The sequence below is a fragment of the Narcine bancroftii genome, chromosome 1 (genome assembly GCF_036971445.1).
Source record: "Narcine bancroftii isolate sNarBan1 chromosome 1, sNarBan1.hap1, whole genome shotgun sequence".
In the NCBI taxonomy this organism is placed as follows: Eukaryota; Metazoa; Chordata; class Chondrichthyes; order Torpediniformes; family Narcinidae; genus Narcine; species Narcine bancroftii.
The window spans coordinates 425,880,564-425,898,421 of NC_091469.1; the positions used below are offsets into that span (position 1 = coordinate 425,880,564).

At 44.1% G+C, this 17,858-nt stretch overlaps 1 protein-coding gene across 1 annotated transcript in view; it reads right to left on the reverse strand.

Moving 5' to 3' along the window:
• Positions 1–12,384: 12,384 nt before the first annotated feature.
• srd5a1 (steroid-5-alpha-reductase, alpha polypeptide 1 (3-oxo-5 alpha-steroid delta 4-dehydrogenase alpha 1)) overlaps positions 12,385–17,858 on the reverse strand; it is a 77,854-nt gene continuing 72,380 nt past the window's right edge. The window contains exon 5 of the mRNA XM_069914190.1: positions 12,385–13,010. Coding sequence (XP_069770291.1) covers positions 12,944–13,010 — 67 coding nt within the window. The 3' untranslated portion in view covers positions 12,385–12,943. The remainder of the gene's footprint in view (positions 13,011–17,858) is intronic.

Here is a 17,858-nt window from a genome sequence, read left to right on the forward strand (position 1 = left end):
TTATACCCAAGGGGAGTGTCCTTAACAGTAGAAATAATGCACAGCCAATGTTAGTACAGCAAGGCTCGCCGGAGGGAAGACAGGCAGCTTGACAGACATTCACCACAGTCAACCCCCGGCAGAAGAAGGGTTAAAATCAAAAGGACAGCTGCTAGGAAAGACTGAAGCAAGCGATACGTGGATACCATGTTTGGCATTGAGAATATTCTAACAGCCAAAATACACCAGTATCTAGCAAGCAATTGAAATATAATGATTCTTCTTTGGCTTGGCTTCGCGGACGAAGATCTATGGAGGGGGTAAAAGTCCACGTCAGCTGCAGGCTCGTTTGTGGCTGACAAGTCCGATGCGGGACAGGCAGACACGGTTGCAGCGGCTGCAGGGGAAAATTGGTTGGTTGGGGTTGGGTGTTGGGTTTTTCCTCCTTTGTCTTTTGTCAGTGAGGTGGGCTCTGCGGTCTTCTTCAAAGGAGGTTGCTGCCCGTCAAACTGTGAGGCGCCAAGATGCACGGTTTGAGGCGATATCAGCCCACTGGCGGTGGTCAATGTGGAAGGCACCAAGAGATTTCTTTAGGCAGTCCTTGTACCTTTTCTTTGGTGCACCTCTGTCACGGTGGCCAGTGGAGAGCTCGCCATATAACACGATCTTGGGAAGGCGATGGTCCTCCATTCTGGAGACGTGACCCACCCAGCGCAGCTGGATCTTCAACAGCGTGGACTCGATGCTGTCGACCTCTGCCATCTCGAGTACTTCGACGTTAGGGATGAAAGCGCTCCAATGGATGTTGAGGATGGAGCGGAGACAACGCTGGTGGAAGCGTTCTAGGAGCCGTAGGTGATGCCGGTAGAGGAACCATGATTCGGAGCCGAACAGGAGTGTGGGTATGACAACGGCTCTGTATACGCTTATCTTTGTGAGGTTTTTCAGTTGGTTGTTTTTCCAGACTCTTTTGTGTAGTCTTCCAAAGGCGCTATTTGCCTTGGCGAGTCTGTTGTCTATCTCATTGTCGATCCTTGCATCTGATGAAATGGTGCAGCCGAGATAGGTAAACTGGTTGACCGTTTTGAGTTTTGTGTGCCCGATGGAGATGTGGGGGGGCTGGTAGTCATGGTGGGGAGCTGGCTGATGGAGGACCTCAGTTTTCTTCAGGCTGACTTCCAGGCCAAACACTTTGGCAGTTTCCGCAAAGCAGGACGTCAAGCGCTGAAGAGCTGGCTCTGAATGGGCAACTAAAGCGGCATCGTCTGCAAAGAGTAGTTCACGGACAAGTGCAAACAGAGGAACTACTGACATGGTCTTTGCCCTCAGACAGCTCCAAGAAAAGTGCAGAGAACAAAACAAAGGACTCTACATCACCTTTGTTGACCTCACCAAAGCCTTCGACACCGTGAGCAGGAAAGGGCTTTGGCAAATACTAGAGCGCATCGGATGTCCCCCAAAGTTCCTCAACATGATTATCCAACTGCACGAAAACCAACAAGGTCGGGTCAGATACAGCAATGAGCTCTCTGAACCCTTCTCCGTTAACAATGGCGTGAAGCAAGGCTGTGTTCTCGCACCAACCCTCTTTTCAATCTTCTTCAGCATGATGCTGAACCAAGCCATGAAAGACCCCAACAATGAAGACGCTGTTTACATCCGGTACCGCACGGATGGCAGTCTCTTCAATCTGAGGCGCATGCAAGCTCACACCAAGACACAAGAGAAACGAAATATAATGATATGTTTTATGAATATGTCAGCCTATCAGGTTGTTTACGAATTCTGGTGCTTCTTCTCAAAACAGGTGGTTCCTTTGCAACCTTGTGAACTGGTACAGTTCCTGGGTCTGTAGTGTGGGACTGACTTCTGGACCTGCTCCAGAATCGCCAGCGTGAGGCAGTGGAGCCTCAGCATGGCCATCTGAAAGCTTACTAGGGGTCACAGGCTGGGGTAGGGGGGCGGTGAGCCCAATCTCTCAGGCTCATTCTGAGTAAGGGTGTGAGGAAGGGGCGAACCAGGCGAGGCCAGACCTCTTAGGGGTATAGTGTCAGTACTCCCATCTGGGAACTTAACATGAGCATAGTTGGGGTTGGTATGCAGTAGCTGAACTGGTTGGACTAGGGGGTCTGTTTTACGCGCCCGAGCATGGCTCTTCAGCAGCACGGTTCTAGGCTCAGATAAACAGGCTGCTCAGTCCATCACAGTTCCTGATATCCTAGGAAAGGCAAACATATGTTCATGAGGTGTTTGATTTGTTGCAGTACACTATAAAGACCGAATAGAATGTAATGCCTCAGGCAGCACCTCCTGCCACCGGGTAACAGGGTAACCATGTGTTTTTAAAGCAAGGTTAACAGTCTTCCAGACTGTAGCATGAGCCCTTTCAACCTGCCCATTGCCCTGTGTGATGTAGCTTGTGGCAATCCCCTTTTGTAGCAGGGCTTGCCGCAGTTCAGTGCTCATGAATGCTGAGCCTCTATTGATATGAATGTAATTGGGAAAATCAAAAGTGCTGAAAATTCTGACAAGTGTCTTAATGACAGATGCTGACGAGACGTCAGGGCAGGGTATTGCAAAGGGAAACCTGGAATATTCCTCAATTACAGTAAGGAAATATACATTTTTGTTGTTGGAAGGTAACGGCCCTTTAAAATCTAAGCTATTCCTCTCAAAAGGTCAGGTTGCCATGATGAGAGTGGCCTCTGGAGCGTTGAAGTATTGCGGTTTGCATTCTGTGCAAACAGGACAACTTTTAGTCAGTTTCCTGACTTCTTCAAAAGAGTAAGGAAGGTTGTTAGCTCTTATGTAGTGGAAGAATCTTGTGACTCCTGGGTGGCACAGTCTGCTATGGATCTCTTTTAGCCCCTCCAGCTGAGCACCAGCAGCAGATCGTGACAATGCGTCAGAGGGATCATTTAACCTGCCCGGTCTGTACTGGATCTCATAATTATGTTGAGAGTTCTATTCGCCAGCGTGCCATCTTATTGTTCTTGATTTTACTTTTGTGTTTAGTACTGAACATGTAGGCTACAGATTTCTGATCAGTGACAAGAATAAATTTTCTGCTGGCTAGAAAGTGTCTCCAGTAGCGAACAGCTTCAATAATAGCCTGGGCTTCTTTTTCAATGGCAGGATGTTTAAGTTCAGGTTTGCGTAATGTGCGGGAGAAGAATGCCACAGGTCTGCCCTTTTGATCAAGGGCTCCTGCCAAGGCACAATCTGAGGCATCAGTTTCCACTTGGAATGGGACATCCTCGTCAATGGACGAGAGTGCAGCTTTGGGAATATCAGCTTTAATTCTCTCAAAAGCCTTCAAGGGCATTGGAGAGAGAGGAAAACATTTAGTGTCAAACAGAGGGTGTGCCTTCGTGACGTAGTGGTAGGAAAAGAATCCCATACACCTTTTAAGGGCTTTTGCTGCGTTTGAGGGTAGTAACTTCTTAAGGGGGGCCATTCTTTCCGGGTCGAGGTGGATTTCGCCCTTGCAGACAATGTAGCCCAGAATGGGTAGCTCTGTCGCATTGAACTCGCATTTGCCCTCGTTAAATGTAAGATTGAGTTCTTTAGCTGTTGCTAAAAATTTCTTTAAGTTGTTGTCGTGCTCAGCCTGTGTTTTTCCACAGATAGTGACATTATCCAGATAGGGAAACGTACCCTGTAACTCATACGTCCTAACAATCTTATTCATTTCCCTCTGAAACATTGACACACCATTAGTGACTCCAAAAGGTACCCTTTTAAACTAATATAACCCCCTCCGCCCCCCCCATCAGCCTCAAATGTTGTATAGGGTCATTTTTTTAAAATGGGGATTTGGTGGAAAGCTGCTTTGAGGTCGATAGTGGAGTACACTTTGTATTGTGCTATCTGATTAATCATTTCATTGATGCATGACAGGGGGTAGGCATCCGGGTTAGTTTAACGGTTGATTGTCTGGCTGTAGTCAATAGCCAGTTGTTTTTTTGTGTGATTTTTCACAACTACCACTTGGGCTCGCCATGGACTCTTACTGAGTTCAATAACTCCCTCTTTAAGCAATCTCTGGGTCTCAGTTTTGATAAACTCACGATCCTCTTTGCTATAAGAACGGCTCTTAATAGCAATCGGCCGACACTCGGGGGATAAATCACTGAAAAGGGAGGGAGCTTTGATCTTTAATGTGGACAGACCGCAGTAACTAGCGCGGGGGATGGTAAGTCTGGGTAGAGGCGCACCGAAATTTAACACTGCACTGTTCATCTGAGATTGAATATCTAACCCCAGTACTACAGGGGCACAGAACTCCAGCATAATAAAGAGCCACACATCAGCCAGGCAATGTCCCTGCAAACTTAACGTAACTTTACACTTGTCCCATACAGTTTTTGTAAGTTCATTACAAGCCATTGATATCTTTCGGTTCGCTGGATATCTCCTCAAATTTAAGGCTCCAGCAACTCTCTTGTGGATATAACTGTCAGTACTCCCCGAGTCTATTAGAAAATCAAGAGTCTCACCATTCACCTCCCCTTCATAGCAGAAACTCATGGTACAATAATGAAAGACAATAGATGTATATACAGTTATATCCAAGTGGAGTGTCCTTAACAGTAGTGATAATGCATAGCCAATGTTAGTACAGCAAGGCTCACCAGAGGGGAGACATGCAGCTTGGCAGACATTCACCACAGCTGTGTTTGAAAAAAATCTGTCGTTTGTCTCCCGAGATCACCCTGTCTCCACGTCTGGAGACAAACTCTCACTCCATGACTCCCTTATCCGTTCATCCCTTTACACTAATCTCCCCCTTGGTTGCTTGCTAATGCAACACTTGTTTCCACAACTCATCCCTCACCATTATTTTAGGCCCCAAACAGTCCTTCCAAGTGAAGCAACATTTTATTTGTGAATCTGCTGGGGTCATCATCTGCATCTGGTGGTCCTGTGGAGGGAATGAGAGCTGATCATGGTGGATAGGCTGGATGGCTTCTTGAGCGTTTTTGAAGCTGCAATGTAAGGAATATGTCATCACCCTCCTGAAATTGAGGGATCAAGAGGTGAAGCAATCACTGCAGGATATCCAGCCTTGAGTCTCATCATATTGTCACAGGATTTAAGTGGTCGGTCCATCTGAGATTCTGGGCAATGATAACCCCCAGGATGTTGATGGGGATGTGGGCAAAGGCAGTGACACTTTCCTGATGCTTGTAACACAAAAAAAGAATTGAACATGGTGCAGTAAACAATCTTGTTTCTGAAAGGAATTTTGGGGTGACCTGAATCTGTTTGGGCTTAGGGCACTGGAATAAAAAAACCTTTTCAGTGAAATCCGAGTAGTTAGACTTCCAACATCTATAAACACCCTTTTCTGCATAAGATATGATTTCAACCTCTGGAGTGTTTTACCTTTGATGTCCATTGAATTCAATTTTACCAGGGCTGTTAAATGCCATATTTAATCAAGTATTGCCTTTATGTCAAGGCCTGTCACTCTCATCTCAGCTCTAGAATGTGTCTGCTTAATCCATGTTTGTGCCAAATTAGGCATCATACACAAGTTACTGTCAGCAAGTGCTACTTGATAGCACAGTCCACAATATTTTCCATCATTTTACCAATGTTTAAGAGATTAATTGTTCAACAGTGAGTTAGATTAAATTTGTTCTTCTTCTTGTAGATAGGAAATACTTCACGATCTGTATTTTTTGCAGATAAATTCACTGACTCTAGGTCTATCACAAAGATTTCCAAACTGAGTAAACATATTTCATTCTGACTTTGTTAAGAATGGACAGAGCCATAATAATGCAACCAAATTTACGTTCCCTTCTGTTACTTTCTTTATAGACTCAAATGATGCCAGATTAACATTGTTCAAATACAATCTGAAGTGTATCCCATAAGATTAGAAGATTGTAGCACTGGCTAAATAGTCAATTTCCATTTCTACAAAGTCAGAATCACAACTACCTTATTCTCTTCAAACACCCATGTAATAATTTTATTTATTTATTTCATTCTATTTATATATTTTTTCCCCTCACACAGAAATCCTAAGATATTACGATAAGGAATACCCAGCCTTAAGCAGGATTTGTCCGTTTACACAGAACCAAACAAAAGTGGCTTAATGCCAAGTCAGTGTTTTTAAAAAAAATATACACAATAAGCCGACATTCCAGGACCAAAAGAAGCAGGACATGTAACACAACAGCATTGGCGTCTACTGTCATGTATAACATACCATATTTGATGGCATGTTAGATCAACTTTTTCCCCCCCAACAAATGTCTCAAAATTATTCCCCCAGTCTTAACTGCAAAGTTCAAATTAGGATGATAGTGATCAGTGTTGGCAATGCTCACTGTTGTTGCTACATGATTCACCTGCATCACTGCTATCCATCATTGAGGGATGGCCATGGTCTATTGGGAGACTCTTCTGGTGGCCTGCTGTCGGTCCTCGCACTGGTCATTGTGTTAGAAAGTGTCAGGTTTGAGAGAGATGAGTCTGGACACAAGGGACTGGAATCAAACATTACTTTTATTAACACAGAATAATTAATAAAAGAGCATGGGAAAATACAATCAACAATTTAATAAAATATATGCACAATTTATAACAGAGCATTGGAAAATCTACTGCAAGTATTGATCTATAGCAGTGGATTTCAAACCTATGTCATCAGTACTCTGTGATTAGTAAGGGATTACTTAAGGTGGTATGTGAGTGGGAAGGAAAGGTTGAGAACCACTGCTCTAGACCCATTTGTTACTGATATATTTTGCTTGAGAAAAATTGTCATTTGCCCATATACTTTGGGAGTTTTGAAATTGTCCATGTAATGCGTCAATTAGCTAAGATTTAAACAGTGGTTTTCAAACTATTTATTTCCACTCACATACAACCTTAAGTATTCCCTTATTATTGTTGGGGGCTGGTGGCAGGCTGTTGGGGAGCAGTGGGGCAGTGGGCTTCAGACTGTTTAAACTGAGAACAAACCCACAGACCAGCATGCTCACTGGTGACTAGAGACATCTGGGGACAGCTGAAAGTGGGATCAGTTTGGAGACTCGTCTTTTATCACAGAGCCACTATCTAACACTAATTTCCTCTCCCTTAAAATCTGAAGCTCTGTCCGTGACTGTCTTGAATACATTCAGTAACTGAACATATTCACACCCTCCTTCTGTTGAGTTCCAGATTCAGTACCCTTTGATATATACTTTTTATCTTAATCATGAATGATCAAACCCTATTTTGAAAGACCAACAGCAATCCCACATCTGCCCAGTCAAAACCATGAATTCTGTACTTAAGAATTAAATCACCTCTCATTCTCTTCCCAGCAACACATCAGTGCTTCACCCACCTAATGAAACAGTGAGATGAGTAAAGGATGCATTATGGTGGCGCACATCCTTGTGGCGAACTACACCGGTGGGGCAGCCGCGAGAAGATGGCGCCATCGGGGGACCTTCGTACTGTGTGCTTTAGGCCAGGGCACGCACCTCAGGCGAGCATGGTGATGTCACTGCCGACGCGGGGGCGGAACTCACACCGTCCTTAAAGGGTGCGCGCAAAGTTTGAATAAACAGTTCGTTTGAAAACCCCCCCAAAGTGGTAGTGGTGTGTTTCATTCCTTGTAGCAGTCACTACATTGGTGATCCGAATGAGTCCAGATGGTTTACTGGCCTCCTGGTATGGATTCAGCAGTAATCAGCGCAGGCGCGGTGAAACTCCCCCCCGCCCCTTCTGGACGCATTGCCCATGCACTTGTTTCAGGCAGGCGGAAGCGCAGCTTCGCCTCAGATGCCATGATGTTCTACCACGTCATGAGCGCGCTCGATGAAGAAACCACGGCCAGGGTGGACAACCTTATTCACCACCCACTGGGGGAAGGTAAATAACTTGCTCTCAGAAGCCTCCTCCTAGGCACCTTCGGCTTCTCCCGTTGGCAGCGAGCTACCAGGCTACTACACCTGGATGGTCTGGGTGACTGAACCCCATCTGCCCTCATGGACGAAATGTTGGCGCTGGCAGAGGGCCACAGACCCTGCTTGATGTTCGAACAGGCCTTCCTCGAGCAGATGCCAGAGGACATCCAACTCCTGCTGGCTGATGAGGATTTCTCAGATCCTCGGAGAGTTGCAGCCCATGCAGACGTCCTCTGGTGGGCCAAGTGAGAAAACGAGGCTGCCCTCAGCCAGGTCACCCACCCAGGACCCAATCGGCCACAACCGCCCCCCAGGCACAAACAGGAAGAACACCACCCCACCTGGTGTTTCTACCATCAACGCTGGGGGACCCAAGCCCTCAAATGCAGGCAGTCCTGTTCGTTCCAGGATAACGATCCGGCCAGCCGCCCTTAGTGGCTGCGACAGCTAGCTGCGTGAACAGCCTCCTGCACGTGATTGATAAGACCAGTGGCCAGCGTTTCCTGGTCGACACCAGAGCAAAACTGAGTGTGCTTCACCCGACTATCCTTAAGACCCACACCCATGAAGGGGGCCCAACCCTACGGGCAGCCAACGGATCGTCCATCAAGACTTTCGGCACATGCAGTGCACAGATCCAGATTGGATCAGGTTTCGCTGGTAGTTTGTACTGGCCTCGATGGGCATGGCGCTACTAGGAGCAGATGTCCTCTGGGCGCACAGCCTGTTGGTGGGCATCAAAGACAAGAGGTTGGTGCATGCCCATACCTTCCAATCCATCTGCCTCGACTCCACAGACATGTGGGACCCAGGAATAGCTTCCATCAGCACCCCCAAGGATGAGAATTATCTCATGCTCGATGATTTCCCCGCCATCCTGCAGCCACAGTTCACTTCCGCCATGTCCCAACATGGAGTCCGCTACCACATTTCAACTCAGGGCCCTCCATCCACTTCAAAGACAAGCCCCCAAGAAGCTGCAACTGGCAAAGAAGGAGTTCTCCTGACTGCAGTAGCTAGGGATCGACCGCAGGTCGGATAGCCCTTGGGCCTCCCCCCTGCACATGGTCTTGAAGGCTTCTGGGGTTTGGCGCCCATGCGGGGACTACCGATGCCTCAATGACACAACCAAACCGGACCGATACCCCATCCCAACATCCCACATATACAGGACTTTACGGCCAACCTGCATAGCGCCCGAGTGTTCTCGAAGGTCGACCTGGTACGGGGTTTACCACCAGATCCCAGTCCAGCCCAATGACATCGGAAAGACTGCCATCATCACGCCGTTCAGCTTATTCGAGTTCCTGCCGATGCCCTTCAGCCTCAAAAATGCAGCCCAGAAGGAAGATCTCTGGATTTTTTGTTGTTATTTGTGATTTTATTTAATACCTGATTTAGATCTTCCCAAAATTTTCTCACTTTCTCACATGCCCAAATTGCATGTACTGTTGTTCCCATTTCCTTCTTACAGCAAAAACATGTATCTGATACTGTTGGATCCCTTTTTTTTTTAAACTTTTAGGGCGTGATATATAACCTGTGTAACCAATTATAATGTATCATGCATAACCTTGTATTTATTATATTCTTCATAGTTCCAGAACATAACTTTTACCATGTTTCATTTTTTTAAATCTTTGTTTAAATCTTTTTTTTTTGGGTTTATAGGTTATTTCATCATTTTCCTTATCTTGCAGTTTAATGTACATGTTCATTATAAATCTTTTAATTATCATTGTCTGTAATCACATATTCAAAGCTGCTTCCTTCAGTCCGTTTCCCAATTTATCCTTGAAGTAGGCTTTCAGTTGATGGTATGCAAACATTGTACCATGAGTTTTTCCATAAGTAAAGAATTAGGCCTCAAATTGGATGAAGCGCAAAAAAGATTTATTATGATAGCCTTAGCTGCAGCAAAAAAATGTATAATGTCAACTTGGAAATCAGAAGAGAGCCTGAGAATACAGCAATGGTACATGGAAATGAATAAATGTATTCCATTGGAAAAAATAACATAATTTAAAAAATAAAGTCACATTATTTGAGCAAATGTGGGAACTGTACATGGAACATAACAGAGAGGGCTTGCCTCGGACCTCCACCCCCTAAGATGATAAGAAGATAAAACGACTTGATCCAGTGTGTAAAAGTAGATGACATTTTTCTTGTTTATTTTCATTGTGTGAAGACATTGTTTAATGGTTATTATATTGTATATGTTGAATGTTTAATGGGTTTGCAGGGGGGTGGGAAGGGGGGAGGGAAGGTAGGGAGGAAAAAAGGGGAGAAAGTGCCACTGTGCATATTTAAGATGGAAATGTTTGTATGTATTTTGATTGATATGGTTCACAGTGTGAAAAATAAATAAAATTAAAAATTTAAAAAAAAACGCGGCCCAAACATTTCAGCAGCTCATGGACGGAGTGGGCAGAGTCTTTAATTTTGTGTTTATCTATCTTGACGACATCTTCATCGCCAGTCGGGACCACAATTAACACAAGGTCCATCTCCGTGCACTTTTCGTCCATCTGGCAGAGTTCGGCCTCACAGTCAACATAGTCAAGTGCCAGTTCGGCAAGGAGTCCCTGAAGTTTCTGAGCCTACCATCTCCGCGGATGGGGCTGCCCCAGCACCCGAGGAGGTCGCAGCCGTACGCCAGTACCCAAATCCTGACACCCTCAAAGGTCTACAGGAATTCACCGGGATGGTTAACTTTTACCAGCACTTCATCCCGGGGGCAGCTTACATCATGCGGCCATTGTTCGCACTGATCGCCGCCAAGAACAAAACTCTGGAATGGGTAGAAGAAGCTGAGAATGCTTTCATCATGATGAAAGATGCCCCAGCGAGCACCACCCTGTTAGCCCACCCACAGCCTGATGGCCACACTGCTCTCTCAGTGGACACTTCAGCCAATGTCTGTTGGGGGCATCCTAGAGCAATCAGTCAATGGCCAGTGGCGCCCGCTTGCTTTCTTCCGCAGAGTTGGTCTACGGCGCACCATTGTCGCTACCCGGGGAGTTCTTCAGCCCAACCATCAGTTCCGCGACCGGGAATCAGACCTTGCTAGCAGACTTGCAGGGTAAGCTCGCCTCACTAGCACCCCCACCACCGACCCACAACAGCAGCTGCCTGTCCTGCATCGCAAAAGAACTGGCCATGGTCGACTTCATTTACATCTGGCAAGGCCCACACACCGCGCTCCTGTAGCTCCCCTACAAAGTCCTGCAATGCTCAGGCAAGACTTTCACCCTAGACATCGGGGGCAAGGGGGAGATATTCACAGTTGACAGACCTTAGCCAGCCAGTAGTGACGGCCGGCTGAAACAAGGTCAACCGTCCAAGCAGCGAGACGCGTAAATCAGTTCTGAGGGGGGGGGGGGGGGCGGAGTGGTGGACTTGTGATGAACCAGCCCCGCTTGTACCGCTGCATTGGCAGGGCAGCCACGAAAAGACGGCACCGTCAGGGGACCTCCGTGCTGCATGGTTTAGGCCAGGGTGTGTGCGGTTATGTCACCACCGACACGGGGGCGGAGCTCATGCTGCCCTTAAAGGGTGCAGTTTGAATAAACAGTTCATTTGACACCCCCACCCCCCCCCCCCCACCCATCGTGGTAGCGGTGTGTTTCATTCCTTGTAGCAGTTGCTACAGTGTCACAATTTCACCACCAGGTCACTTCATCTCCAACTCCAGCTATTTCATCTCCAGCTCATTTCAGACTTCTGCATTTATGGGAGCATGCATAGATATCTGAGATGGGCTAAACACAAAGTGCCAGATTGAATCTGCCTTTTACCTTCTCTGTATAATTGCTGGCCACCGGGAGAGAGCAGGAGAGCGGTATCATTAAAAAGATTGTTCTTGTCCTACATTTTGTCCGTAAATTCAGTACATACCTGAGTTGTCCTTTTACGCAGACAGCATTCCAGCACTGCTACTAATTCAGGTGCTGGAAAAAAGCCAGGACCCCTCCATCCCAAATTCCATGCTGGAGCTTTTTACATAATAGGCATAGCGTAAAAAAGCCGCAAATATCGGAATGAAGTGGCTATGTTAAAAAAAAGCTTGGGTATTTTACTTGAAACCAGGAAAAAGAATATGCATGTATGAAATAGATAATAGAAGGGTAAGAGAACCTGTCAGCCATTCAAAAAGATAATGGCTAATTATTTAAATCTCTGTGCTAATTCTTGCACTAATTCCACATCCCTTATTTTCCTTGATACCATTTTAAAAAATTGATCTCCCTCTTGTGTGTAGCCTTCCTGGTGGGGTGAATTCCTAAAGTTTGCCACCCTTTTAGGTGTAAACATTTCTTCTAATCTCACAGTTTGGCTATATTTTTGAGACTGATACCTGTTCTAGACATTAGAGCTAGGCAATGTATCAACTTGTACTTTTCATTCATTCAGGTACCTTGCCATTTGGCGTGGGCGATCATGTCACAATCTCTGACCCCCACCACCCCCACCCCACCCCAAATTGTAGTTGTTGCCTCCCTTGTTCTCCTTTGGTGAAGACTCCATCTTTGAGCTGAGACCACAGTCTATGTTGAGTTCATGTATACTGAAGTGGTCTCCCGTTGCCTTCTTCAATTGCAGTGTCCATACTGGACAGGTAACCCTGGCCATTGATCAGCAGATTCATCTGCCCAGTGTTTTTAGTTTTAGAACCATAAATTCCAATTTGTAGAATCTGTTTGTAAAATCATCTACCATCTCCAATTCATGGTTTCACGTGAACTTGATTGGGAGACCAATGGTGACCTGCAGGATATCAGATGGAAGGAGCGCCTTGCACCTCTTTTTGCGAAGCAATTGCACAACACCAACACCAGTATACACCCTCAAATAAACCTGAATGTGCATTGTTATATTTCAAAAGTATTAATGTGATTGGTTTTGAAATCAAAAGATAATGTTGTATAAATAAAGATGACTTTCAGTGCCTATACCAGGAAACAACATGCAATGATTAGTTCTTTAAAGTACATATTCGTAGAAACCCATGCTGAGGGACAAGGTGACATAATGACAAACGGCTAAAGGCAGAGAGGTATTAAGATCTTTCTTGTCTTTGGATAATCTTCAAACTTTTCCAGATACCATCTGCAATTAAAAAAAATTAATTATTTTTCCTTACAGTGCCAATATCGTAAATATTTCAAAATATTTGGACAATATTGTCATTATTTTTCTTTGCGTCTTGTCCAGCTCTTCCCAACTTTTTAGAATTAAGCTACATTTGTTCACACATGGTCAGATATACTGTTCTTGCTAAATAAATAATTAATGTTACAGACCTAAAATTTTAAAAAGTGAAATGCTGAAAATACTCAGCAAGTCAGAGGAGAGTTCAGGGAGTTAGGCACTAGTTTGAAGGACTGGATCTCCAGGATTGCTACCCATGCCATGTGCTCATGCTGTTAGAAATAGGAGGATCATGCAGGTTAACATGTGACTAAAGACATGGTTCAGGAGGGAGGTCTTCAGGTTTCTGGATCATTGGGTTTTCTTCCAGGGAAGGTGGGACCTGTTCTAATAGGACAGTTTGCATCTGAACTGGAGGGACTAATATTCTTGTGGGAAAGTTTGCTAGTGCTGCTCCGGTGGGTTTAAACTAGATTTGCAGGGGGATGGGAACCAGAGTGCCAGAGCAGATAGAGGAGTGGAGGGGGGAAAAGATGATGTGAAAATTACATGTTAAAAGTCAACAGGTTGTATGTGGTGGAAATTTTCTAAAGTGCATCTATTTCAATGCAAGGATTATTATAGGAAAGGCAGAAAGCTTAAGAGTGTGGGTTGGCATTGGAATTATGACATTGTGGCCATTAGTGAAACTTGGTTGCTGGAAGGGCAGGACTGGCAGCTAGCTCAATGTTCTGGGATTCTGTTGCTTTAGCTCCAATAGAACCAGGGTGGGATTTTTAGTCTTAGTTTTTAGTTGTTAGGGGGAGATGCCGAGATTGGTATTGTATTAACTATGTTACTTTGTACTTGTATTACTTTAATTTGTATTTTTTCTGTACGTGAATTACTTACTTTCTTCATATGCTAAAATTAATAAAGTTTCGAAACAAAAAAAAGAACCAGGGTGGGAGAATGAAATGGAAAATATCATAGCTGTGCTCAAGACAGACCAGAGGGCTCGTATACTGAGGCTATAAGAGTGAAGCTGAAGAACAGGAAAGGTATGACCACACTCATGGAGTTGTATTATAGACCGTTTAATAGTCAGTGAGAATTGGAGGAGAAAATCTGTAGAGAGATAGAAAACAGCTGCAGAAAACAAGACTGTGATAGTAGGATATTTTAATTTTTCACATATTGACTTGGACTCCATACTGAATGGATTGGAGTTTGTCAAATGTGTTCAGGAAAGTTTTCTAAATCAATATATAGTTACCAACAAGAGAGGATGTAATCCTGATTCTCCTTTTAGGGAATGACACAGGACAGGTGACAGAAGTATGCAGAGGGGAACACTTTGAGTCCAATGATCATGATGCCATTAGTTTCAAGTTAATTATGGAGAAGGATAGGTCTGGGCTTCAGGTTGAGATTCTAAATTGGAGAAAGGCCAATTCTGAGGAAATATGAATGGATCTAGAATGTGTGGATTTGGATAAATTGTTTTTAGGCAAGGATGTGTGAGGTAAGTGGAGTACCTTCAAAGGTGAAATTTTGAGAATATAGAGTTTGTATGTTCCCATCAGGATCAAAGGCAAGATTAGAAGGCATAGGGAACCTTGGTTTTTGAGGGATATTGGGGATCTGGTTCAGAAGAAGAGGTATATACCAGATATAGGCAACATGGAGCAAATGAGGTATATGAGGAGTTTAAAAAATGCAAGAAAAATCTCAAGAAAGAAATCAGGAAGGCTCAAAAAAATAAAGGAATTTGCTTTGGCAGACAATGTGAAGGAAAATCCCAAGGGTTTATACAGGTATATTAAGAGCAAAAGGATAATAAGGGACAAAATTGATCCCCTTGAAGATCAAAGTGGTTGACTTTTTATAGAACTAAAAGAGGTTGGGGAGATCTTAAATGTGTTTTTTTCTTCCAGTATTCAGTCAGAAAACTGGTACTGGGTCTAGGGAAGAAAGGAAAACAGCAGTGAGGTCATGGAACCTATACAGCTTAGAGAGGAGCAAGTGCTTGCTGTCTAAAGCAAATAAGGGTGGATAAATCCCCAAGGCCTGACAAGATATTCCCTTGGACCTTGAGGGATTGAGGGAGGTTAGTGTAGGAATTACAGAAATATTTAAAATGTCCTTAGCCACAGGTGTGGTGATAGAGGATTCCATTGTAGCTCACATTGTTCAAAATCCACCAAAAGTAACCCTGGAAATTTATAGGTCAGTAAAACTGATTTTAGTAGAAGATAAATTATTGGAAGGTGATCTAAGAGATCAGATATACAATTATTTGGATAGCCAGAAACTGATTAGGTATAGTCAACGTGGCTTTGTGTGTGGTAGGTCAGGTTTAACCAATCTTGTAGAGTTTTTCCGAAAAGGTTGATGGATGTCGTCTGCATGGATTTTGGTAACACCTTTGACAAAGTCTAATGTGGGAGGTTAGTCAGGAAGGTTCAGATGCTATAAATTCATGGTGAAGTAGTGAACTGGATTAGACATTGGCTCGATAGGAAAAGCGAGAGTGGAGGTGGATGATTGCGCATTGTGGACATCGAAGAAAGTTTTCAAACATTGCAGAGGGATCTTGTCCAGCTGGAAAAATGGACTGAAAAATGGCAGATGGAATTAAGTGCAGTCAATTGTGAGGTGCTGCATTTTGGAAGGACAAACAAAGAAAGGATATACACGGTGAATGGTAGGGCACTGAGGAGTGTGGCAGAACAGAGGGACCTGGGAATAGATACACAATTACCTGAAAGTGGTGTCACATGTAGAGTTGTAAAGACAGCTTTTGGCATATTGCCCTTCATAAATCAAAGTATTGAATGTAGGAGCTGAGATGTTATGGTAACGTTGTATAAGACACTGGTGAGGCCTAATTTGGAGTACTGTGTGCCATTTGGTCACCTAACTACAGGAAAACTAACAATAAAATAGAAAGAGTGCAGAGAAGATTTACTAAGATGTTGCTTGGATGTCTGGAACTTAGTTACAGGGAAAGGTTAAATAGATTAGGACTTTATTCTCTGAAGCATGGAAGAATGGGGGGAGATTTGATAGAGGTATTTAAAATTATGAGGGGGATACAGTAAATGTAGATAGGCATTTTCCACTGAGGGTAGGTGAGATACAAATCAGAGGACATGGGTTAAGAGAGAAAGGGAATAAAAGTTTATGGGGAACGTGAGGGGAAACTTCTTCACACAAAGAGTGGTGGGAGTGTGGAATAAGCTGCCAGCTGAGCTGGTGAATGCTGGCTCAACTTTAACATTTAAGAAGAATTTGGACCTGTACATGGATGAGAGAGGTATGGATGGCCTTGGACTGGGTGCAGGTCAGTGGAACTAGGCAAAAACAAATGTCAGCACAAACTAGAAGGGTTGAAGAGGCCTGTTTTTTGTGCAGTAACATTCTATGGTTCCATGTTCAGGCTGCATTTGTAGGAAGAGAAACAGAGTTGTTGCTTTAGATCAGAAAACAGTTGAAAGAACTGAAGAGAAGGCAAGAAACTTAATTTTTTATTGTATCCTTTTCAGTTCTAATTAAAGATCTCCGACTTGTTAAGTATGTTGGTCTTACCACAAATGTGACCTGACTTGCTGAGCAGTTACACCATTTTCTGTTTTTATTTTATATTGCCAATAATGTAGTTTTGTCATGTTATGTGCCTGTCCTTTCATGATGTCAGTTATCTCAGAGGACAGTTAGCAGTTCCACCGTTGTGAGAACTAGCATTTAGTTTTTTTTAAATTATGATCTCCCAAACCAAGTTAGTTACAATGCTATCATAATTTTCATTTCATATTTGCACCCCTGCCCCCTGTGGAGTGTTTACACATCCTCAGATGGCAATCACAGTTTTAAACAATTACTAAAATTTAAATTTACTGAACTCTTGTTCAAACACAAATCTAAATTAGTACGATATAAAAATGAAATACGAATACCAAGCAAAAAGCAACACAGATTTAAGTTGAATGCAACTACTGTAGGGTTCTACAAAATGACATTCATGCTGAAGAATTACACAATTTAGGATATAGATTTGCAGTTTAGAAACATTGATAAATTGCCAAGCTTAATAATGTTGAATAACAGCAAGATTGAAATTGTGGGAAAACTGGCTTTAAAACAGCTTTGGTTAACACTGAGAATTTGAGAAGAAAATAAATGTCCCAAGGAATTAGTGCATAAGCGGTGATTGTGCCATGGTAGGTGAGGATTAATAAAGATTGGGAGGTAAAACACGGGGTTTTGTTGACACTGTGGTTAAGTGCAAAAACATGCAAATGCTAGAGAAACTCAGCAGGTCAAACAGTGCCTTTATGTAGCAAAGATGAAGATACATCACTAACGTTTTGGGCTAGAGCCCTTCATCAAGGTGTTGGGGAGCATGAGAGATGTTCAAACAAAAGGGGGAAGGGGGGAGTGGTGAGGGTGGGAGATTGGTGGAGGGGGGTCACTGCAGGGGGTGGGGGGAAGGAGTCTAGGTTAGGTGAAGAGAGAAAGGAAGTAGGAACTGAAATATCTAGTTAAAGGGCAGGGGTAGAGGGGAATAAAAGTAAGCTTGTTAGTGGAATGCAGTGAACTCAATGTTCATGCCCTGGGGTTGGAGGGTGCCCAAATGAAAAATTAGGTGGTGTTCCTCCAATTTGCGGGTGGTTGGGTGGGGTAGTGTGAAAGGCCATGGACAGACATGTCAGCTTGAGAGTGTGACTCAGAATTGAAATGGTTGGCTACACCAAGGTTGTTTTTGCTGCAGATAGAGAGGAGGTGCTGGGCGAAGTGATCTCCTAATCTGCGACCGATCTCACC